Here is a 26803-nt window from a genome sequence, read left to right on the forward strand (position 1 = left end):
CATGAATCATAAATATGAGTGTTGAGATGTTTTAAAAGCATCTCTGGTGTAGTATAAATAGTACGTTTGATTCTTTCTGGTGAATCAGTTTGAAAAGTCTGAAAGTTTAAATGAATTGATTCAAATGAGTCAACTCAAGTCAAGGGACCAAGTGATTCATTTGTGTCATTCAAAATGTTCACCTTTTTTGAGAGGTGTTTTTGAAATATTTAAATATATTAGTAAAATAATCTATCTAAATAAATATATATAAACATATTTTTCTTTCACGAAGACAATTGTGGAAAGCATGCCTTGATTTTTTTTTTTTAATTCAGACGTTTTATTCATTGAAAACAATTCCCTATATAGCCCATCAAAAGATTTTTGGCAGCGTAAACCTACAGTTTGCAGTCGCTCATCAGAAAGGGTTACATAAAGAAGGGCAAGTTCGCCCTGTTTGGTGTGTGTGTGTGTGTGTGTGTGTGTGTGTGTGTGTGACTCGTGGGATTAACGCAAGATGTACAGTATGTGAGTGTGAAATTATGGTTTCTGCAGTAAAAAGTGTTGTGTGTGTGTGTGTGTGTGTGTGTGTGTGTGACTCGTGGGATTAACGCAAGATGTACAGTATGTGAGTGTGAAATTATGGTTTCTGCAGTAAAAAGTGTGCCACGTTCAAGACGCATTAGACTGCCAGACTGCAGAAACAGTTTGCATCTCCTTTTATCCAGTTTCATCAGTAGCACCAATGCAGAATTTAACAAAGCATGTCATTCTGTTCTGCAGAATAACAATAGATCAATTGCACAAATGCCTGTTTACAATGTGATCCAATACATTTACTAACTGCTTATACTGTATGTATACACCATATATAATTTCATATACTGTATGTCAAAAATGTTTTAAAACAAAGATTTAAAGGTTTCATGTGAATTCCAGTCCAAATAATTTGTGATGAATTAAATTCCCATATGCCAACAAGCTGTCAACAGCTCTGTTATGAATTTCAGTCACTAAAGACTACAGAGTTGTATAAAAACTGCATTTGCCATTCTCTATTTCTTCTTTGTCTTCATTCAGATGTCATTTTTTGAATGCAAACCCATTTTCTGAATGTCACAGACAAAACATTTTTTTTTAATTATCCTTTGATAACTGTAGAATAGATGAAGCACTGGTGCACGAGTCAGTGGGTTGACACCGCTAGAGACGTCACCACCGTAATTACAGTCTACCTCCAAAAGACTCAGTACCTACTCTTTGTGTCTCATCTAGCCCATTATTCTGCACATACCCACCACAATCACTGTTGCACATTACATCAAAAATAAGATTGGCTTAGGAACATCTAACTTATGTGTGTAAAGCTGTCTTGATACTGACAATCTAAGCATGATTGCCACTGTGTCCAAGAATAGAATCTTGTTAACTGAAAATGGGAATCACTGCATATTAGCTCTGCACCACCAGCCCAATCTGAGGCTGTCTGAAAAGCTAATTATTCCCCAAACTGAATACGGCCAAACTGAACGGCCCCCACTGAAATCAAATGAAGCAGGCTACATTCTCTCTGGTTAATTGTGAGCTACTGTATGAGTGGATGTTGCATGGGTGTGTACTGCAGTGTCACGACTGCTGTCCAGATATTACATTTCTAGATTTCTTTTGCATTTGCCTAATCACTATGAATGAGGGAAATCTTCATCTGAAAAAATGTGTTCATTGGCTGCATTTAGATGGTTTTTTTTTTTATGAATGAGGAGCTGCAGCGTTGCATCATGTTACTGTAACTGAATCAAAATAAAATAATAAATAAAATAAAAATAAAAAAATCTTACAAATGAAACCGCCAACAACAATAAATTCTAATAATAAAATTAATTTTAAAAATATTTATTTGTCCTATTTTGTCATATTGTAAATATTCTTGTAATATAAATCATGTAATTTAGTGTTTAAAAGGATCAGAAAGTCTGAATGTTTTTAATAGCATGTTTTTATATTTCTCTAAATAAAAGGTTCTAAAATCTATTTGGATGAGCCGTGTTTGTAAAACTGCCTTAAAATGAATTGTATATTAATGTGGTCTTAATGTTTCTATTACATAATCACCTACTATATTATTTGGTGGAATAATTATTTATTGAGATTATCATTATTAAGAAATCAAATTTCTTTTGAACTTTGTTAATAATAATAATTGAATTTACCTTTGAATTGTTTATTAGTTAAATGTTTTGATTATTTTTCATTTGTATTATATGTTATATGCATTCATTATTTACAGTATTATAATTACTTTTTATTATTTTTTTTACAATAATGAACTATGTTTTTTTTTGTTTTTTTTTAAATCGGACTGCTTTTGAACATTGATGTGTTTCACATTGCTGTTGTGATGTAATATAAAAGCCACTCGAGGCCAGTCATTACAGTGAATTTACCACAGTTAAAGGAGGTTATGGCCATTCTGCTTCACTTTGTGCCAACAACACTGTAAGGCATGGCCTCTTGCGGCTTACTGCTTTATTAAACCCTACAGTGTTTGACCACTATGGAAGAGCATTTCATTTCAGTTGTGGTGGGATGGTTCTTTTAAGCACCTTGGCCCAGTTTTGTGAAGGTCATTGTGCTCATGTGCTATATATATTTATGGCACATATCAAAACACTTTTTCCAATAAAAATGCAATAAATCTAAATAATATTTATGTAAGAGCAATTTGAAAAGTAGTGGATACAATAATGGATGCTTAATGCTTAAAATGTTTACTTGTAAACTTCTATTTACTTTCATTTTAAAGTGACATTTTTTTTTAAACAATTGTAAATATGGCCATGCAGAAATGTGTTATAGTCATTACGTCTTTGTCTTAACTAGCTTATTTAACATTTAAAGGTATTGTACACCCATATTCGAAAAAAGCTTTTACTCGCCCTCATACCATTTCAAACCCATATTGAATTTATGTCTTTGTGGGACACAAGAACACAAATGTCCATGTTGTCCTGGTTGTATGTAATGAAAATGAATGATGACTGAAGATGTCAAGCCTCAAAAGGACGCAAAACAGTAGTCCGTATGCTTTGTGAATATAAGTCTTCTAAAGCCAACAATTAATCATTGATATTCATCGGATGTTTTGAAAGTTCATTCTAAAAGTAACTTTTCATAACGTAACTGAAATGTTAGAAAAACGTTCTTAGAACATATTTTTGTTACCTGGTAGAAGTATAGCTTCTTGTTAGGCTACGTTTACACTAGTGCGTTTTCGTTTAGTTTTCGTTTTAAAATGCATAACTTTTGCTACGGTTACGCCTGTCGTTTACACTACTCCGGCGTTTTCATTTTCGAAAACGCTGCAGACCCTGTTTTAGTTTGAAAACTCTGGGGTTGTGTTTCAGTGTAAACTGACCAAAACGGAGACTTTTGAAAATGATGGTGTGGCTGCCCACATTCGCTGTGCGTATCCTTGTCGACCGTGTAAACAATAACGTCATGCTCATTGTTGTACCTGCATGAATGGTCATGTGACATGCGCTTTCGGTTGTGTAGTGTGGACGGAGATTGTTTCTGAAACGCAGTGAAAACGCCAGAGTAGACGAGGATCGTTTTCATTTTAAAACGCCGTTTTAAAACGAAAACGCACTACTGTAAATGTAGCCTTTGTTTGCTGAGAGAAAGACATAATCTGACATTAATTTGATCGCATTACTCCATCCCCTGTGTGACATCATTAACAACAATTATATTGTTGAACCAACATGCTTCGAACAACAGATGTGTGACAAAGTTACTACAGTTTCGGGAAACTAGCTACTTAATTTCTCCAGAGATGCATCGTACTAAGCAGCGATTACATTATTGTACACCCCAGATGAGTTTTGAGAAGTCAATTAAATGATTAATTAAAAAGATTCATTCATGAGTAAAATATTAAAGCTGCAGTCCGTAAGCTTTGCCTGTTTGTCGCCATCTCTGTTTGAAACCTGCAATTGCAGTTATTTGCGGAATTATCTTCTTTACATGGGTTGTGCATCGACATGGCTCCTCAGCACGGATGAATCTAATTTTTTGAGGTGTATGTGTGGGCTGTCAGTCAACGCACCAGTGTGGATATTCGCTGTACTTCGGAATTACAGATTCTCGCAATTGTGTGTTTACTTCTCGCAATTTTTTTTCTCAGAATTTCAAATTGTGAGATTAAAAAGTCACAATTACCTTTTTCTGCTGTTTTATTCTGTGGCGAAACGAGGCTGAGTAAATGATGACAGATTTTTTTTTTAAATTGGTGAACTGTCTCTTTAAGCCACCCCCTCCAACTCCACACACACACACACACCTACACAGACTCCCCTAGCTACCTCACGCACGGACGCGTGGACGCTGCAGCGCGTGCGAGAGAGAGAGAGAGAGACAGACAGACAGAAAGACAGACAGATCGACAGACAGAAGAGAGAGAGCGCGCGCGTTCTAAGCAAAGCGGCAGCACGCGCGAGTGGCGGCAAAAGAATGCCCATCTCCTGACTAATAACGAATGGGTTGGCGCGCTTTCCGTTCTTAGAGGTAATACGAGTAGACTGTGATGGGTGGCAGCGGCGTGCTCCCTCGCGTGGAGTGATTTCTCTATCAGTGCTGCTACCGCTGCTGCTGCTGGAAATGGCGCTGTGATGTTCAACAAGGAAGACGCAGTTGAAGCCGATGCCAGGGAGAAGGAGGAGAGAATAAATTGTTGTTATTATTAGTAGTACCTGCGCTTCTGGTGCGGATTTTTGTGTTTCAAAAAAAGCGGTGAACAGTACCATGGTGAATTACCAGGACTACATTACTGTAATGCAGCTGGCTCTAGGGGTGACTGCCATCAACAGAGAGCGTAGCCTGCCTCCCAGAAAACATATGTGGTGAGTATTTATATATATGGATGTGTGAGGGGCTGCTATTCGGCACTGCAGCTTGCTAGGAAGAAAGTCTTGACTCTATAGTGTCCGTTTTACTTTATAACCATGTAAATGTCTCTTATTTCAGTCTCATCGGCGGCAGTGCGAGCAAAGTTTGAATGTTCATAAAGCCCTTTACTTTGTCATTTCATTCACGATTCACTCTACTACAAACTCAAGCATGTCACATCATTCATATGTGTATGTCTACTATGTGCACTTTCAAATGAAATAAAAAGCTAAAGGCATGGACGGGTGTTTCTTTGCATTGATTTGTGTGTGTTCCTGTCATTGTCACTGTGTGTGTGTGTGTGAGTTACAAGCAATAAAATTGTCTTTGTACAATTTAAACTACAGTTGTGTGTTTCTTGTTTCTCACAAGTGCTTGTCAAATTGGGCGTTTGTTGTTGCATCTTTAGTAGTTTGGTGTTTAGTAGTTTTTCTGTGTGAGAAAAAGAAATACGCATACTATGCTGTGACAAAATTTACATTATTTGCACTGTATGCATACGTAAAAACCAATATACGTCACATACTTCATACGTCACAACTCAGGATAGTCGCTAGTGTTGGTCTGTGAAAGTTTTTCTGGTGCTATAAGCCAATTAACTAAACTGTGACTAAAAAAGCCAAGGTGTACATATTTCCAAATCACATCCAAATCCAAATCACATCTAAACCACATATATTAGATTAATTGGAATGCTAACAGATAGCTTTGCGTACTTATAGTATATTACTGGTCTTTTGGTACACATTTGTGTACATTTTTTAAACTCTCCATATATGTGCACACACAGCAGAAATGTTGTCCTTGAACTCATTCCCAGATTATTTAAATGTATTAGAGATTAACTGAAGGTGAGACCTCACTTGGTTTCCTCAGGCCAACATCAACCTCATTGTCACACTAATGTCTTTGTCCTCTCTTTAGTCTTCCATTCTCTGCCGATCTCGTTTAACGCTCTAAATTACAGTCCAGTGGAGGCGTTTTAGACGCTTCTTCAATTCCTTTTTCAGTTTATGGTAGCCTATTCTTCGAAACCAGAAGCTAGCAACAGCCCAGGAGGCTTCCTTAATCTACCACTTAATATGGAAATGAGGTCTCCTATTCATTGGTGCCCCAGTCAGCAGGTTGAAACAGAAGATTTGCCATATTGAATTTCGTTTTGCAGGGGTTTCCAACAAATCCTCTTCACAAACATGTGGTAAGCGGTTATGGTACAAGGCATTCAAATGGCCTCTTCTACTGTACAGGGACTGTCTTACATCCTGCCACAGCTACTGTAAACCATGTGCTCCAGGGGTATTATATAACCTCTCCCCAACCTCTGCAAGGTCAGGTTTCTCCTTTATATCGCAGAGGCATTTGAAGGTGCACAATGTGAAAAAAAAAAAGTAGATTTTTTTTTTTTTTTACTGTATATAGAAATACCTAACACTTTTTTTTTTATATTAAAGCCATTTCTGCCCTTTTTATGAACTAGATACCCATATTATCTGCATTCAGTTTACATTATTTTAAAAATAATATAAGGTTAGTTGGATTGGTTTTACATGCTGTGGTGTATTGTTGGTTACTGGAACATGATTATGGAATACAGGTGCATCTCAATAAATTAGAATGTCGTGGAAAAAACACACACGACTGCATTTGTTCCTGACTCTCGCTATGGTGCCCTTAGGCCATTCTGTGCTGGCTGAAGAGAAAATCATATTAACGTTTGTGATAATGGCAGCAAAGATAATGTTGATGGCAGTCATGGATGGTAGCCTAGTGGTCAGCATTGTGTCTAAACTGTGGATATTGACTTGCTGATCAAGCAGTATCCTTTGCTTTCTATATCTAATTGTGCCTGATAGCTTTATGAGGCACATAGGAAGAAGTCAGGAACTCACACACTACCCAAGTTGATTGTAGACTTTTTGTAGGCTTTTCTTTGTGGCTTTAACAGTGCAAAGCATCTTGTTTGGACAGCAAAATTAGCTGGACACTCAGTAGTATAGAGCTTGACCTTTACTTTTTTGTGTGATTTAATGTGGGTGATTTGTGTCTATTATGGATGGATGACTGTGGATATGTGCCATAATAGAATTTTTCTCAATGAATATCCTGTTTTGCTTTGAAATATGTCACATTACACAAGTGAAAAGAGTTGCCAATGTCATTTTATGTTGACTTTAACCGAAACTGATTTGTTGAGTAAAACTGTATCTCCAGTTGTGTTAATTTGCTCATTTTATATATTAAATAAATGTTAATTTTTTATATTAAATGCACTATAGCAGCCAGAATTCCCTCCTTCTTGTTTAAAAAAGCATTTTCCTTCAGATCCCAGTAGGCAAAATAAAAGCCCCTGTAACTATTTACTTATTTTTACTTTAATATTCTGTTACTGTATTTTAATTTTAATTATCCATCAAAGAGTAACAGAGGCTGTCATATCTAAACTAAATAAAATATTTTAAAAAATGTGCCTATAATGAAAGTCAATGACAATGAGCTGAAATGAGCTTTTTGTTTTCCAAAGGCTTAATGACAGAATTTTCAATTTTGTGTGAACTATCCCTTATAAATATCTATCTTTTCATTGTTTTTATGTCATGAAATTCAAAGTATTTCTCTCTTTCTCTTGTGCTTCAATCTCAGGGTCTTCCCCAAACACGACAAAGACAAATACGGGCCTGCAGTGTAAGCATTTTAAACCCCTTTCACTCCATTTCACTAACGAAACTCCATTGGTTGTGCTCATCTTTTTAATGGAGATTAAATTTACGCCACATTTTAACACACACTGTCTGTCATTTTCTTAGTTACTATCCCAAGATCCACGGTTTCATCCACACCCCAGAAAACATCGCTCTGCTGGAAGAATCTGAGGGATCGGTGCACGGCAAACCATCCCTGCGCAGAATCAAGGGCCGAATCCACCGCAGCAAGAGCCTGGACAGCATCGACCTGCTGGACTCCAACGTGAGTTAAAGACTGCATCCACTGCAGTAATGCTGGGGTGGGGGTGGGGAGTGTGTGTGGCGTGTTTGTGTGTGTGCCAGTGTGTATTCAAATGAGATTGCGCCCATAGATGTTGTGTGTCAGCCCTCAGTGTGCGAGTATACATATATTTGAAAAGCGATTCCATCACTGTGTGTGTGTACGTGTGACTGTTTGTTTATGAAAATGCACATGTACCAGTATGTCAGTATGTCTAGGGAATTTCTGCAAGAGTGAACATGACATGCACAATTGTATAAGTCCACTTATTCACAATTATTGCATACATTATTAAAAAGCACACAGCTGGAGTCAATTCATAAGTGTTTGTAAAAGTAAATCTGGAATCAATGGATGTAAGAGGACATCATTTAAAGGGACAGTTCACTTAAAAATGAAAACTGTCGTCATTTTCTTATCTTCGTGTCATTCTAAAGTCATCATTTGAGCTTTGAATTCTTTTCTAGATTTTCTTCCATTGAACTAGATAATAGATTTTTTTGCAGAGTTTTCAAACTGCTCTTTTCCATACAATGAAAGTGGTGGGGACCCGGCGATTTTGAGATCCAAAAATTACAAAAAAAACACCATGAAAGTAATCCGTACAACTCCTGTATTATATTGCATGTCTTCTGAAAGCATCTGATAGCATTGTGTGCATAAAAAAGTAGAAATTTAAGTAGCTATTCACAGAAAATCTTTGTCATCGGGCGCAATGAAAGGGAACGTTGTCAGAACGCTTTCAGCAAATAATGGCTTACGTTTAGGTTTATTCCGCACACAAAGCTATCATATGGTTTCAGAGGACTTGGAGTTTCATGCTCAAGTTGTATGTACTTGGTAGTTTTTTTTTAATACATTTTTGGAGCTCAACAGCCCCAGTCCCCATCCACTTCCATTGCATGGAAAACGTTCTGCTAAACACCTACATTTGTGTTCCATGAAAGTAATACATACAACTCCTCTATTATATTGCAGGCCTTCTGAAACCATCTGATAGCATTGTGTGCATAAAAAAGACAGAAATTTAAATAGTTATTCACAAAAATGTCATCTGGCGCAATGAAGCGGAATGTGTCAGAACATTTTCAGTGAATAATGGCTTAAGTTTAGGTTTATTTTTCACACAAAGCTATCATATGGCTTCAGGGGACTTGGAATATTGTGCACAAGTTGTATATACTGCTTTTTTGGTATTTTTTGACAGTTTTGAAGCTCAACAGCCCCAGTCCCCATCCACTTCTATTGTATGGAAAACATGTTAAGCGTTTGTGTTCCATGAAATAAAATAACATTTAGTACTACACAAGGGTGATTAAATGGTGATAGAATTGGCTTTTTTGGGGGTACATCTGTGTTCCATGAAAGAAAATAATAATTAGTACTACACAAGGGTGATTAAATGGTGATAGAAATTCAATTTTTGGGGTGAACTATTCCTTGCATGCTGTGTATTTATGCTAACTGTTGTCCAATCTAAAATTCTTTTTAAAATGACATTTTCCATCATGAATGTTACATGAGTCTGTCATGTTCACCCTGCGCAGACTGTCTGGATGCCTCATAGATACTTCATGGTCTCATACGTAATGCAACATCTTACTGAATCTGATTCCTGCACTGGGATACCCCGGAGTGGGTTTCCGTTTGCATATAAAACACCTGGGATTTGAAGTACATCAGGATGTCTCACAAATTGCTTCGCCTCCTCTGAAGAAATGCACTTTAACATGATTATCATTCTAATGAGCTTTGAATGGGACTTCCATGAGTAAATTCCACTTGTTTGAGTCTCTCGCACTTTGCAATTATGAATGAAATGATGTCTTTCTGGTTGAACAGGGTTTTTCTCAAGGGAAAATCTCAGTTGTCAGACGTTTTTTCCAGTTCATTATAAAAATGCTTCCTGTGGATTCTGTTTGAATAGGTTTGTTTGTACTTAAAACACACATAAGTTAATGATGAATATCATCTTAGCCTCTCAGATTCGTCAGTTACATAATGTTACCATGCAAAGCCGCAATCAGATTGTACATTATGCATTCACTGATGTCTTCATGTTATTTTAAAATTATTCCACAGTCATTGTATGCTATTTCTGTGAGGTGAATTTAGACTAGAGCATAATTAATAATTTATGACTAACTTAACTGAAAATAATACAAATGTTATGCATGCATAGTGTATTATCTTGTTGACTATCAAATGATTGAGATGATTCCTAAAAGTGTATGCATAAACATCTGCTTTAGTCACTTTAGTCTAGTGCTACTCTTGCAAATATATATATATATATATATATATATGGCACTTTAAAACTATTAAAATTCATTTTCATTAATTGAAATAATTAGCAACTAACTGAAATAAATGTTTTTAGTTGAAGTGCTAAAATTTCTAAAACTAAAATAACAATAATAATTTAAAGCTAAAAAAAAAAAAAAAAACTAAGACTAATAAAAAATGACCAAAGCACAGTAACACAGAAGTCTCTGGAGCGAGTGACAGGCTAAAGGTGGCCGGGTTAGTTCAGTGCCAAGTGACTGAGCAAATGTGCTTTTCAACAAAGCTTCCTCCACAAAGGCTGCCGGCTTTAGTGAAGTGAGTTTGAACCGGTTCATTAAACCCCTTTTAAAACGCTGTTGCTCTGCCTGTGCTTAAAATATCTGGCCTCTCCAGAACATCTCAGTGAAATAAGGGGTTATCACCGCCCAGGTCCCTGCTCTTTAATACTGAGCATATTTCTCTTTTAACAGAACACACACGCACACACACGTACACAGGCTGGTGGAAAGTTGCTGACTGGGCTCGAATGCCAACCGCAGCTGATGAGAGTAACGTTCCGGCACACAGTGAGTGATGATGCCGCAGCAACGCTTGAGTGAAGACCTCTCTACTGCTGCCACTCGCTCTACTGAAAGACAGAGCAGAGAAAAACACACAGAGCCACCCACTGCAGAGAGAGCAGGTTAAAACTCGCTGCCAGAATGCTAAGGTGTTGAGTTTGGTTGCTAGGCTGTTGCTACGTGTTTGCTAAGGTGTCCTAGGTAGTTGCTAGAGCTTTGCTTGGTGGTTTCTAAAATTTGGTTTATGAGTGGTTGTTTAGTGACCCAGGTGTTACACCTAATTGATTTTAAAAGCACATAATTTGAGTAATTATTCAAGTTGATCACATGGTGCAAGGTGAGTTATGCATGACTCTCAATAATAATACTATTATAATGATAAGTTGCAATAATAATAATGATGGTTGCCATAAAATAAAAGCATAAAGCCGATAAAATATGTGGATGGAATAGCTCAGATAATTTAGTCTTGGAAATATTCAATAAGAAATGGTTGAGGATTTAAAATATCTTAATTTTGATTGCAGATTTAGCATTGAAGAAGCATCTTAAACCAGCCTAAGATGGTTTGCTGGTCTTAGCTGGTTTTAGCTGGTCTTAGCTCGCATCTTGTGTCAGCAATTTTCAGCTAGTCAGGCTAGGAGACAAGTTGGATGCCCTGATAAATACCAGGTTGGAAGACCAGCTAAAACCACTTAAGACCAGCAAACCATCGTAGGCTGGTTTAAGCATTTTTTTTTGCCGAATCTATGGAGCCCCTAAAGGGACACAGTAATGAAAAAAATGAAAAAGGAAGAAAAATTATATTTTAGTACTCTTGTGTTGTCTTGCAAAATGCTTGAGTTCCCATAAATACATCTGCGTTCGCTCGCAAAACTTCCCCTAAGAAACCTTGAGGTCGCTCAAGAAACTGCGTTCATTTGCAAAACTTAGCGTTCACCTGAGAAACATTTGCCTTCCTTTGAGAATCATTGAGTTCACTGGAGACACTTTAACTTTCCATGAGAACCTTTGCAAAACTTTTGCGTACCCCCGTGAAACTTTGCTTCTGCACGCAAAATGTTTGCGTTCCCCTGAGAAACTGCATTCACTCGCAAAACTTTTGTAATGGAAATATGAAACACTATATTTAAGTTTCAAATACTTTTGTGATAGAATATGAAAGAGGTTGAGATTTTGAGATCCCTTTGAAACTCTAAAGGAAACATATGAGATTTTTCTGTGGAAAAATATTGTAGAAAAAGTCTCAATTTACTGTCTATCACCCTCTAGGCAGAACAATTGAATTATTACTTTGCAAATTAACTTTTTTTTATTCTTATTATTTCTCTAAGTTAAACAGGATGAGCAGAAAATGCAGGGCAGGACTTGATCTTGACAGTCCATAATTGATTAGATGGTAAAAAAAAAAAAACATAATATTGTGCCGAATAAGCTGCATATGAAGCATTCGTGACACTGATGTTTTGATTTTGTTTTTTGCATGTGCATGCAATAAAATTGGAGTGTTTGAAGTCATGGGGTTTGGCAGAGCGCCCACTTCTGCTGTCATTTGTGTTGGCGAATGCCAGTCTCCCTCTCATGGAGAGCATGAATCAGTTGTTAGTGCAGAGGTTGCAGAAAACCGCACAGCAGAGAGAAAGAGAGAGAGAGAGAGAGGGCAAAGAAGAAATGCAGCACCGTGAAATGCATCATATAACTCTGGTCAAGCGAGACTCTCTCTCTTCCAATAGTTCCTTCTATCCATCTCTTCATCTCATGAACGGTCTCCTTCCTCTCCTTTTTGCCGATATCAGCTCTCCACCTCTCATCTCCATTCAATCACTCCATTCACTTTTTTTTCCATTTCACCTTGAAAGCCAATACTAAAGACACAGGAGCAGAAATGATTAAAGAACGTAAATTGATATCACTACCATTTTGCTGCGCTTCAGGAACCCCTCCGAGGCTTTCCACGCTTTTTTAGGGTAATTGTAAAACACATTAGCCATTTTTGCAATGCATATTCATTCATTCTCCTGAATTCCTGTGAACAAGAGGGTAATATCTTTATAAAATTGATACTTCACACACACACATGTTGCGAATCAGCTCATGGGGAAATATGAATAATTAATCATAACTAGTTATAATTAATTATAAAAAAAAAAAATCGGTTATTTACTCACCCACATGCCATTCCAAATCTCTGAGACTGTGTCTTTGCAAAAGGTGAATTTTTTTAAAGAATGTCCTGGCTACTTTTTATCATATGATGAAAGTGAATGGGGACTGCGGCTGCAAAAATGCAATCAGCCATGATTTAATGTGTCTAATAATGAGTACGTTAGTAGTACTACTTACTATTACTGTTTAGCTTCATAATACCTAGAATATAGTGCACAAGCTGTATGAAACACTTTTATGGTGCTTTTTGTGCCCTTTTGTAGCTTGACAGTCCCAGTCTCCATTTTCTTTCATTATATGAAATCAGTGGTCAAGGTATAAGGCCACAAGTTCACAAAATTATCATAAATGTTTTATAAAAGAAGTAAATCTGAGACTGTATTTGAATGTTTTAGGTATTTGAGCGTTTATTTTTTTTTTAACTTTATTTATTTATTTATTCATTTATTTTGTGCTATATGAGGTATTGATGGTGTATTTGAGGTTTTTTAACTTAGGTTTTTGACAGTTTTATTTAATTATTTTTTATTATATAAAAAATTTTCTTGAGGTTTTTGAAGTATTTGACCGTTTTTCTCAACTATTTCAGATATACCTGTTACTACTAGGCAAGTAAAAACTAAAAAACGAGTTGGTCTTTCGAAGTCATACAAAAATCAAATATGACACCATTAGGTATATTGTTTCAGTTTTTTTTTTTTTTTTTTTTTGTGAACTGTACCTTTAAATGTGCATGCTACTGTAGTTGTTACAGTCATAATCTCAGGACATGATTACAAAAGGGCACATTCGCGATATATTTTTCATGCAGCATTTTTCTGGCTCTCTCAGCTGTTCTGCAGTGTGAAAAAGTGTTTTGCTGCAAAAGCCAAATGGAGGTAGTTGAAAATTACACTAATCTGTTGTAAACATGCTAATCTGGCCTTTTAGAACTATAAAACATACAGCGACACACATTTAGGCTGCAGTATATGAACAGGAGCGCTCGCTGTCCTCGCCAAAAAAACCAGCGTAAGCACTTAGCGCCCTGCACAGTGTGGCAAAAGTGCTGCAGCTGCAATTGCAGCAGAGACGAGACTGCAGTTGAATTAACCGATCCGCATATTCAGAGATCTATGTGAGGGACAGAGAGAGTGAGATGGGCTGAGAAAGCTAAGATAGGAATGGGAACAGAGGTGTCCCAGCACGTGAGAGGCGAGGAGAGGGGGCTACCCTTGAATGAGGTGCATATGGTGAGGAGGGGATGGATGCAGGAACTGAAAAGACACAAAGAGGAGGAGGAGGGGCGGGAGGGAGGGAGGTGTATCTCACCTATATGTCATGGAGACAGCGCGAGGAGGTGAACGGAAGGGGAATGAGCACAGGGGGTGTTTTTATTTATTTATATTTTTTAATTGGGGTGACGTTACCTTGTGTGTCGCTCAACACTATGGCGAGAGGGTCCCTTGAGCATGATGGGATAGAGAGAAAGAACATTTTGTTCTGTGCGGCATTAGAACAGTGCTGTGCTTGTGCATATGTATAGAGAGTGTGTGTCACGTTTGATCAGTGAGAGATGAGATGGAGAGTGTTTATTTTGTGTCATGGGGCGATTCAATAAAATAGGTGCTGTTTGTGTTCCTTATGTACATGTGTGTAAAAATGACTAACAATTAAAATCATAATACTAGGCCTGTATGTTTCCACCCTGTATTTCCAGCTTCTTAATCTATATTAGCAAATATAGATGAAAACACAATATATGAAAATATTTATACTGTAAACGTATTTAGATTTTCATTAAAACTGCATCCCCAGGTTTTGTCAACCCTGTTACCATCCAAATTTGCACTTTTTAAAGTAATTAACTGTGTCATAAATCGAGAATTACATCATCATCATTTCAAGACGTAAATCTTTCAAGGAAAAGTTGAGGTGTCCTCTTTTTTTATCACTTCAGTTTGTCGGTAGGAAACCATTTAAAAATGTCAACCTGTTACCTTGATTTTGTGTAGCAAACATCTGATAATTGAAAAGTGAATATTTGTAGAAATGTAAAAAAAATTTTTTATCTAAAATTAAATCGTAAAATTGTCAACCCTATTACCTTTCTAAGAAAATAGTTATATCTAATATAAAATTAATTAAATGTTTGAATTTAAATTAAGTTGTGTCATCTCAGGCTAAATTCATTTTAGTTTATGTTGAGACATTATTATGTCCTCAGAAAAGTAACAGGGTTGACACTTAACATTTAAACACATTTTCTGACAGACTGTGTACATTTTTTACAAAGTTTTACGAAGTGACCTCTTTTTTTATTACTTTTTCAAATTTGTGAGTAGACGGCAATCTTAAAACGTCAACCCTGTTATTTTGATTTAGTATAGCAAAAATATGATAAACAAAAAGTTGATATTTGAAGAAACATCAGCATTAAATTATTTTTCCAATAAACACCTTGTATTTGTATTTGTGTCATTGTGAACAAACTAATCTCTGTAATCTCAGATTAAACTGTATCACTGTCAACCCCGTTACTTTTCTCAGAAGATAATTATATCCTAACATATATTAAAATGTACCATTTTATATTGAGCTGTGTCTGTATCTGAAGCTGAATTCCTTTTCATTTATGTTGAGACATAATTATGTGCTCAGAAAAGTAACAGGGTTGACAGACAGAATAAAATGCTACAAAAGTTTACTTTAAAAATCACCATTTCAATACTGGAAATGACATCCATTTTATTGATTTAACCCATCGCTGGTGTAATATTTCTATGCTAGCAAATTTGTGTGTGTGTGGTTTTGATAAGTGTGTAAATATCAGACACGGACACGGTGACCCTGAACGTGCTTGAACATGCATTTCAGAGCTTATATGTGTGCAGAAATGGTATGTTAGGGGACATTTGTAATGCACTTATATTTGTAATGCACTTACAGTATAGCACATATAGGCCTCCCTACTGTGAAAACCCATTTACAGAAGTGTGCAGTGTGTGTCTGTGTGTTGTGTATATGTGTGTTCAGTGATGTGTGGTGAAAAACTATAATATGCCATAACGACATCATCATTTCAAGAAGTAAACCTTTCAAGGACAAGTGGCAGTGTCCTTTTTTATCACTTTTTTCAAGTTGTTCAGTAGGAGACAATCCAAGAATGTCAGCCCTGTTACCTTGATTTTATACAGCAAACATCTCATAGTTAAAAAGTGGATTTTTGTAGAAATAACAGCATTAAACTGTATTTGTCAACCCCGTTACCATTCTAAGAACACAATATCATAGCATAATGTGTGAATTTAAATTGAGCTGTGTCATCTCAGGCCAAATTCATTTTAATTTTTACTGAGACATATTTTTTTCCTCAGAAAATTAACAGGGTTGATAGTTAATCCATTATCTGACAGACTGTATAAAATTTTATATACATTTACTATAAAAATAACCATTTCAATTTACCACACTGTGGATGTCCGTATGTTCGGTGTGAGTATGCAGTACTGAATTCATGTGTTTCTGGTAGTGGTGTGGCAGTGTTGTATGTGTATGCATGTGCATTATGGTTGGTTTACTGGAGCCAGAGGGGCCCCGCTGAGAGCGATCCAGCTGTCCGGTCAGAGTCTGAAAATCGGGAGGTCCATGTGACCACGTGTGCCCCCTCAAGCCTTCTCAAACCTCAACATATGGAGCAGCACTCAGAATTAAGTCTGCAGATATTATGCAAACTTCTATTAACAGACTGCACATGCTATTGCAGTTATGAAATGTTATGTTTGCTGTGAGGTCATTGTTTTTAATGACCTGTGGTTACTCTGCTTAATAAAACAGCACCTATAGGAACATAAGGGGAACTACCTGACTTAATATATCTATGAAAAATTACTATGACGCCAGTTAAAAGTCATTACCAAAATGGCTCAAAAAATTAGAAGCTAGTACTGGGAAAAGCTCCTTTTTGGCATCAGTGGATCTAGAGGTTTACTGGAGATAGTATTCCTTGTATGTTTTTATTCCAAGATATAGCCTGCAGTCTGACAGCTCTTTAATAGGATCTTGCTGACTCCACTGTCAGTACATATTTATGTCATCATCATATTATACTGGCCCATTTTTACATCAACTATTAAAATTATGTAACATGATAACTGCAACTGTGGTAGAAGCAACTCATGTAGGTTTTTTTAGTTGTTCATGGTTCATGTAGAGATTGGTTATTCATGAACGATTCTTCATTGCGTCTGTCACGTGACAAAGAAAGAAAGGCCCTGGAATCATTTGTGTTTTATTTTTGGTTGCATTATAATGATTTTCTATCAAATCAAATCCCTATTATCTAATTTATTGTCAAAGATTAACTGAACAAATGACTTAAACAAAGGTTAGTTCGTTTGCTGAACAAGATCGAAGTAGCAATTCAGTCAAATTATCCTTGTGTGGCAATAAGTGGTCAGGTAGGGGAAATTACCAAAAACAATGGATACAAATCCTATAATCGACTATGCCACCCAGAATATACCGGGACATAACAACCCTATACAAGGGCACACAGGTTCGTTGCCAAAGGCAGGGCGAGCATGGAGACACAGACAAAGTATAAAAATTAAGCCATTTATTCACTCACACACACACACAAAAATAAAACCCCAATCTTAATCAAATCAGATACACAAATCTACCAGTTACAGAAATGACCAGTAGGAGAGAAATGGCCAGCGGGGGCCTTTTGGATTTTCACCTCACACCATACAGTTGTGAAAGCAATACAATTGGTTAAGCACCACACTCCATATGGACACGCTAAAAGACTGCAACCCCCGCTTTAAAAGTTTCTACTCCTAAATGACAACATTGTTAACTGGTACGAACTTCAAGACACATTCAAAAATACAAAACTCACTTTCATATAACAGAACAATCTACTCCAAAAGGAGTTCACATACACAGATTAGACAACTACTTGTACAAATCAAAGAAAAACAAAAAAGAAAACCAATAAAATACGAGTAGTCGTCTGCACCAACGGGAGGAACAAAATGGCCGACCAAGGCCAATCATGGTCATGAATGAATAAAAGAAAACCCATACAAATTAAGTTAACCAAATAAGACCAAGACAGACAAAGTTAAAACGGTCACCCAACAAACACTGAAAACAAAGCAGCAGTGCAGTCACATCACTGATGTACATTCGTCTCCAACCAAGTTACTGGAAACCCCTGGATGTGCAGTTATACCTGCAAGAGAGATTTACCATGTAGCAAAATGCATGGTAGCTCACCACGCAAGACCACGGCCACTAGCATGCTGAAAAGGGCTTAACCGCTAAAACACAACAACAGGAGGATGCACCAAGCCCTATCCCTTGTTAATAATGACATACTTCCACAAAGGTCTAGTACCAAGGATGAAGCATCCTGAATAATCAAACCCTTCCCTTTTAATATTATCAATGCCAACACTGATAGGTTCATAGGATTTAAACCATGTTAACCAATCACAAAGGAGTAGGGACACTGATAGGTTCACAGGCTGGCATGACATCAGCCAATCATACCTGGGCTATACCTTACCCGGCTACACTTGCATTAAACGGTCAGTTCTTTAGTTTTATGTCTCATACAGCACTTCCAGATTTCAAATAAAATTCCTTTGTTTCAGTGAACCAGTTTAAAATGATTCACTGAATCTTTTGCTTTATTGGTCCCGTGCAGGATCTTACGTGTCATTTTTGTAGTAAAACTGTTGTTTTGTTACTACCAAACAAAGTCTACCATTACATCTGAGTGATTCACGAACGATCTGCGAGTTGATTCGACTGAATCGTTTAAAAGAATCGGCTCAAAAAACGATTCATTCGCAAATTATTTACATTTACATTTAGTCATTTAGCAGACGCTTTTATCCAAAGCGACTTACAAATAAGGACAATATTATTATGTAATATTAATTATATATTATAAAATTATGGCGGTAGACAACAAGCTTGCAGGTCAACAACATTTCAAGGAGAGAAGTAATTAGGTTTTATTGATGCCGAAGGATCTTATTGACACCATTGTTTAGCTATACTCACCTCCCTTTGTAGCTGAGAGTGAGTTATGTGCAGAAAACGCTTCTGCAGTAGAATCTGTCAATAACAGGAATAATGTTTTGAGGACATGTTTCTTGCCAAATACATCAGCCTGTGTTCTGAAAGGACACGTTCAAATGAATAAAACAAGCGAAATAAATTTGTCAGAGCCTATTCTGTTCCTCAGAGTTTTAAGTGTTTTATTTCAGGCCTTCAAATTCCTTTTAAACAACACATTGCTTTGTCGACAATACATTTCAGTTAATAGGAAAAGGGAGTGAATTGATTCCTGATGATAAAATCTAGAGATCCAATGCTTGTCCTCAGTAGGTTTGCTAGAGCGGCACATGTGAAGGTCATCTGCTGCTATCTGTCTCCCATAATAGCATACTTCAATACATACATTACAATATGTAGAGGACAAATCCTGTAAAAAATGAAATAAATTAAGAATTAAATACGAGGACATACAAATGATAAATTAGTTAAATATAGTTGGGGAAAAATAAAAAACAGATGTTATATATTCATAAAAAAAAGAAAATGATTCATGAAAGCATGAGTGGTAAATGAAAAAAACAAGTTCGTTTGTTTTATGTTTTAACATTTATTTTTGAATGTACATTAATTTCTGTGTGTATTACTGTTTGTCTTAATTTATGTAATTTTGTATTTATTTATTTGTTAATGTCTTTTTGCAGGTTATACGCAGTATTTATTTGATATCTATTTTATGAAATGGCTATTTAAGAGTTAATGCACCATAAAAAAGTTAATTAATCATAAAAAAGAGCTTAAAGTTTTTGTTTTTTTAGTGTTTTCAGGGTTATTATTGTTTGCTAAAACTAAAACCATATTAAACATTTTTGTTACTTTAAATAAATGTTAACTGAAATAAAATACTTTCATTTAGTTTAATTTGAAGTACTAAAATAACTAAACTTTTAATAAAAAATTAAATTATAAACAATAAAAATAATCTAAAACTCATAAAAAAATGAAATGTAAGAAAATATATATATTTTTTTTTAAATCTAAAACTTTAAAATGAAAGTGAAAACAGAAAATATAAACACAAAATTCGAAATATTAACAAAAACTATAATAGTATATAAATTATACTAAAATAACACGAGTTGTTATGAACGACTGCCTTTGCCCGTTTCCCACATGCTCTCTGGTGAAATAAGGGGTCAGCTGTAAATGCCAGTGATGATATTAGCATCCATGCTGGATTTAGGACTAAAGGATTCTGGAATCCAAACCCAGTTTAGGGCAGAAGATCAGCTGGGTTTCAATCATCGACACGTCTCTGTGGCTCAGGTTTGAATGATGTGCCAACGCATCCTAGACTGGTCCACAAAAAAAAATCTAATCAAGCTGGTGTGTTTTTTCACGACAGTGTGCACACAAGAAACTAAATCAATCTAATATCTCAGATGACTCATGCTATTGATCTATTATTGATCAGCCGTCAGAACGGAGCACAAACAGATTAGATTCAAACGCAAATTAATCTTAGACGGTGCTTTTTTAACTTCTCAGGTATATCAGTATAATAGCAGTTGGATTTTATTAGATTTTGAGTAGATTGAGTAGATTTTGGTGAGCGTTCAGCTAAACATCTACTACTGACCCCCCACCAGCCCGTGTAGTTGTTAATTTGCTCTAATGGAAGGGATTCTGCTTCCTCAGCTAAGTGGTATTAAGCCCCCTGGAGATCTCAGACACAAAGGCTCAGACTGAGCGATGCTTCACTGCCATACTCACTGTACTGTACCAGTGCTTTTTTCTCTTTTTAATTGAACTGGGTTGTCTTTGTGTGGATGTTCACCTCTAATGTCACTGGACCTCATTCATGAAACACAAGAATAAATCCATTTTTACCAAATGTACACATTCAGATCAGTCTGACATGGTATGAACTGTAAGGATGGTTTCACGAACAACAATATACAAAGAAGTTAATTAATTTTACATTTCACACATGAGGTCCAGTGTATGCAGTGCTTGTAAAATATTTGACAGGAATAATATGCTGTATTTTGATGCCATTACAAATGATAATATAATATACAAACACAGACACAGGCATAACACACAGATTTTATATTTAAATTAATAAATATTTAAATGATTTGATATTCTTTGTAAACAGTCAAAGAAAAGAGCCAGAGCAATAATATTAAATAATGTTTTATGTATATATATATATAATATTATATAATTAATAATAAATAAGTGTTTTCATTAATAAATATTTAAATTATTTAATAATTTATGTGAAGTGTCAAAGAAAGGAGCCATTCATAAATAAATAATGATATTTTATAATGTTAAACAAGTTAATATATAATAATTATTATTATTAATATTGTTATTATTATTATTATTTCAGTGATATCTGTGTTGTAAAACAAAACCTTAAAAGGAAATGCTTTTGAAATATTTTTATGTGAATTTTAAGTTATTTTTAAATCATTTCATATTAATATTTTAATATTTAAAGTACAATTAAAAGTCTAAATAAATGTGCATGTGATTTCGGCAATTTTATATACATTAAAATACAGTGAGCTGTATTTCAGCTATAAGTGAAACCTGCCCTCTAGATATTGCCAGTGGTCATTTTAAAACCTGTATTAGTCAGCAGCTCCTAACAAGAGTACTGGCATGAACATGGAGATAAGCATTTGGTGCACTGCAATTTTGCCTGAGGATTGTGTGTGTGTGTGTGTGTGCGTGTGTGTGTGTGTGTGTGTGTGTGTGTGTGTGTGTGTGTGTGTTTTACCAAAAATCTGCTGAACTTTAGCCACAGCCACATTTATTTTATCCACTACGTTGATAATCTCTTTGTTCATTTGATGTTGTGTCATTTCAGCCTTTAATTGTCTGTGTGTAGGTGTCAGTGCGGTCAGCGCGTGTCGGGCTGGGCTTGTTTATGCTGTGTTTCATGTGTGAGATCTGCATGGAGCTCCCACTGAGCCGCCATATGCTGCTGAGACTGGAGCGTCTCCTCATCCGGGCAAACCCGTCGGTTACACCGAGACAGGCTGAGAATGACTGCACACTCCAAAACACATTCATGCTCATGTCGAGCGAGATTTTAGATATTTTTTTCTCCTTTTTTGATCCTGCTCAGACAATTTGTCTTTTTGAAGGACATAGCATAAACGATCATTTCTCTTCACAATACACTTACGCTTTTTGCAAGTGTATTTTCATGAATATTTTAAGTGTTTTCTATTTCAAAGATAACCAGCATAACCCATCTAGATGTAAAATTACAAAAATATACACTAAAAACACAAATGTATTTGTTCTTATGGAGCTTAGATGAGGGAATGACCTCTCTGCACCCTCTAAAGCTCATTTCTGTGTGAAAGGCGTTTGTGGAGTGAGGTCATCACAGCTGTCCTCCTGTAGAGGGCAGAGTTTTCCCATTCAAACACAGAGAGATGTGACCTCCCTGCTCAAGCTGTTCTCTGAGGGATGCTGACTTATAGAAAAGCATTAGTCTCACCTTCCTAAAGCAAGTTACATAACAGCGCTTGTTCTTTCATGGTTTATCAAGTGCTTACTTTGAAAGAGCACTGTACATTGTCATATATATGGAGAATATCAGGAGATGTGGTGTATGGTGTTATAGTATTGCACGGTTTTTCCACTTTTAATGGGATGTAAGAGGAATCATTCATTCATAAGTGGTTTCATTAGTGGTCTACTATTTAGTGGCAAAATATAAAATATCATTTATTTTTGGTTATGTTTATTGCCCATTTTACCCTTGGGATATCATTAGTGGTACTCGATTTATGGTAAACTGTATTTTATGAAGAAAATGTGAGTGGTGTTTCTAGGGGGCTGTAAGTGGTTACTAAGGTGCTGCTAAGGTATTCTGGGTGTTGCTATGTGTTGTTGGCTAGTTGCTAGGTGTTCTAAGTCAGGGGATTTCAAACTGTGGGTTGCTACATTTTTGTTGTGGGGAATGACACAAATACCAGTACAATTATTGTGCAACCGGCAGTATCGACACACCGATGCCAGCTGCGCTTTCTTGCTCTCTTCTCTCCGACAGCGAGTTCACGAACACTGCAGTGTAATGTGAAGCATTTATAAACCTGATGTCCAACAAAACACACATTTAGCAACTTATTTGTACTCCAAACTCACTTCATAACATCAATCGGATATCCTTTTGTTATCTGATGTTGCCTCTTATCACAGAGTAAGGCCAAAAATATATTATTTTACAGTTTTCTATATTGTAATGCATGCTATGTCGATATGCATTGAAATATAAATAAATTTTATTCTTATGAAAACACCCTAGATGGTTTGAAGAACACAGATAAACCATATATTGTCGCATTCATGTGTTTATTGTCTTCACGTTTGATCAGTTAAAGCGTTTTAATATTTTTATTCAGCTACACCTATGGCTGGATGCCTTTGTCCATATTAGGGATTTCCTTGAACAACATGAGGTCTATTACTTTTGTGAGGCATATTTGGAGTTAGGGCTGTGCAATTAATTGCATGGTAGTAAATGCCGCTCCATTTGAAAGCAGGTGATGGCGATTTACTACCAATCACGGAACCAGCTTTACTGACGAGATGCGCATGACAATCACATGCGATTAATTTGCACAGCCCTATTTGGAGTTCCCTTTCTGTCGGTCACATTCGACGTTATGTCGATACTGACGTCTGGGATCTCACATGGGAGTCCCAATAACCTCTGAATAGTACAAAAAAAGCCAATGAACATTGGCGAGTGAAATTTGCATGACAAGCCACTCCCCCGGATATACAGGTATATAAGGAGGCCGCATGCATCCACTCATTCAGATTTTTGCTTTGGAGCCATGTGGTCGTCACTCTTCCAATCACAAAAAGTCCAGAATAAGGAGCTCAGGAGACTCTCTCACCATGTGTCAAGGTGCATTCAATGGTGCTTCGCCTCAGTAAAAGCACAGTTAAGTGCTGCATTTGTGGATGGTTGTGTCCTCATTGCAAGAGCATGACCATGGCGACGCTACAATCGTGACTCACCTTATTCGTGAAGGCCCAAATCCCCTCTGTTGCTACCCAAGCTGGTTTCACTGCACCGCACAAGGCTGTATTGGTTAGCAGGTAGGGAGATCTGAGGATTACAGTGGGAGCTCTTCCGCCGGGCCAGTCCCCACGGAATTCCCTTTCCCCTTCAGTATTGCATGCTGTCATGCTCCCGGGTGCTGGTGCTGGTCCATCTCATGGCTGACCTAGCATTTCATTTGGGGATAGCCGCATCAGAGGGGGGCTAGAGTCTTTCGGAAATGAAGATTTGGCTGAGCTTCCACCCTCTGGGGTGGTTGCTCAGTCTGAGTCTGATTCAGAGTTGACAGTCATACATTCCCAGGCTGCGCTGAGCATCAGGATGGAGGTGCATCCACTGGCCAGTCCGGAGCACTCGCGGCTGGACGATTGGTTCTTGAGTGTAGGATGTGACTCACGGCTGCGTTCTGCCCCAGTGCCTTTTTTTCCTGAAGGTGCATGAAGAGCTCGCCACTGATGCATGGTGCCTCTCTGGCAGACATCTGCAGAGCTGCTGGCTGGGCGACACCTAACACCTTTGTGAGATTTTAAAATCCCTGGGTTGAGCCAGTTTCTTCCTGTGTGTTGGGTACAAACAAGTAAGCAGCGGGAAGACTGGCTCAGTGTCTCCTCTCTAGGAGGGGATTCGAGCGCCTTTGTGCTCTCCATAATTGTTCCCCAGTTGGTGAACCCTGGACTAGAGTATCCTCCAGCACCCTCCAGCAGTCGGGCTCAGCGGAGGTGCCCGACCCCAGGCCTAGTACTTGTGTTGCATGCCCATTCAGTCCGCCCCTGTACAAGGCTAGGTGCCCATGTGTAGTGATTCCCTACCGGTAATCCAATATGTGTTTTCTTCCATGGTACAATTTCCCTCTACACTGTAAAAAAAATTCCGTAAAATTTGCTGTGGTTGCCGGAATTTTACCGTAAAAAATACGGTAGCAACGTTTTAGGTTTTACGGTTTTAACTTAAATTTACAGTTAAATACCGTAATTTCATTAACTGATAAAATGTTATTATATACCAACCTATTGAAGTACTAAAATCTGTTTTTGTCCAGTCTCTGCGTTGGTAGTAGTTCCATCCCTCCTCAGGTAAAACCTACTCCAGAGATTCATTCCATATGTAGTACTGCCCTGTGGTCAGTCCATATGTATATTCTCCACATGTCACCTCCCTATGGGTAGGATGTGGCCTCTGTAGTGGCCTTTCCTATTTGGGCTTAGGCGCTTCCCCAGCATAAATCTGCTGGTCTTGCCTGTAAATGAACTCTTTTGAAAAGTTGAAAGAGACAAAGGAACGTGGCTACAACCTTCCCCATGGTAAGTACTGTCCCTACGAAGGACTATGGGGCTTACATGGGGTTGGCTACGATCTTGTGATTGCATTTGTCGTTGGCACGCCATCACTTGCCAACATCTGCATCGCCAATCTACGTAACACAGTTCAGTGGTTGTGGCACTTTCCATGGGGACCCCATATGTTAGTATTGATGTAACGTCGAATGTGACTGACAGAAAAAGAACGTCTCTGTTACGTTTGCAACCCTAGTTCCTTGAAGGAGGGACTGGAGACGTTATGTCCACAAACTTGAACTTCCCCGCTGAATGGCTGGGTCTCGGCTCCTCAGCATAAAACTCAGCAAAAATCTGAATGAGTGGGTGCACGCCGGCCTCCTTATATACTCGTGTGTCCGGGGGAGTGCCTCGGCATGCAAATTTTACTCACCATTGTTCATTGGCCTTTTTTGTACTATTCAGAGGCTCCCATGTGAGACCCAATTCGTCAGTATTGAAGTAATGTCTCTGTTCCCTCCATCAGGGAACAAGAGTTACATATGTAACCAAGATGTTTCTGCACAGTTTCTTCCTTTTCGTGGGTCTTGGGAGAGCTTATACTGGTATAAGTGGTTGTGAGCGTGTTCTTGGTGGTTGCTAAGGTGTTTTGGCTGGTTGCTATGGTGTTCTGGGCAGTTGTTACAATCTCTACAGTTTTCTGCCTGGTTGCTGTGGTGTTCTGGGTGATTTATAGGGTGTTTTGTGTAGTTGTTACAGGTGTTGTAGGTAATTGCTAGAGTGTCGATAGCTGGTTGCTAGGGAGTTATGGGCAGTCGTTAGGGTGTACTGGCTGGTTGCTAGGATGTTCTGGGTAAATGCTCCTTTCACTACAGTTTTCTGGATGGTTGTTGTGGCGTTCTGGGTGTTTTCTAAAGTGTTCTGGATGGTTGCTAGGGCATAATAGCTGGCTGCTTGGGGTGTCCTGGGTAATTGCAAGGGTGTTGCTTGGGAGTTCTTGGTGGTTCCTAGGGTGTTCTGGGTATTTGCTCTTATCTCTACAGTTTTTTTGGTTGATTGTTAGGGTAATATTGGTGATTTCTAGGGTGTTCTGGGTAATTGCTAGGCTGTCACTAGCTGGTTGCTAGGGAGTTATGGGCAGTTGCTAAGCTGTACTGGCTGGTTGCTAGGGTGTTCTGGGTACTTGCCCCTATCTGTACAGTTCTCTGGCTGGTAGTTAAGGTGGTATTAGGTGTTGCTAGGTAGTTCTGGGTGAGTAGTTGCTAAGATGTTGTTAAGTGGTTGCTAGGGTGTTCTGGCTGCTATAGATGATTTTAAAGAGTCCACTCTGTGTCTCTGTAATATTCTGGTCTCCATATGACTCAGGTTCCTCCTCCATTGTCAGTGAGCTTTTCATCACATATTTTCAACTGACATCAAGCCTTTTTTATGTTTTCCACATGTGTCATTCC

General features: G+C 37.5%; 1 protein-coding gene across 1 annotated transcript in view; it reads left to right on the top strand.

The window, feature by feature from the left end:
- Nucleotides 1-4315: 4315 nt before the first annotated feature.
- Nucleotides 4316-26803, top strand: part of LOC107739097 (tight junction protein ZO-1-like) — a 115108-nt gene continuing 92620 nt past the window's right edge. Inside the window, exons 1-3 of the mRNA XM_016551095.1 lie at nt 4316-4883; nt 7570-7611; nt 7734-7893. Coding sequence (XP_016406581.1) covers nt 4786-4883; nt 7570-7611; nt 7734-7893 — 300 coding nt within the window. The 5' untranslated portion in view covers nt 4316-4785. The remainder of the gene's footprint in view (nt 4884-7569; nt 7612-7733; nt 7894-26803) is intronic.

This window comes from Sinocyclocheilus rhinocerous, unplaced genomic scaffold (assembly GCF_001515625.1).
Source record: "Sinocyclocheilus rhinocerous isolate Xijiao unplaced genomic scaffold, SAMN03320098_v1.1 scaffold675, whole genome shotgun sequence".
In the NCBI taxonomy this organism is placed as follows: Eukaryota; Metazoa; Chordata; class Actinopteri; order Cypriniformes; family Cyprinidae; genus Sinocyclocheilus; species Sinocyclocheilus rhinocerous.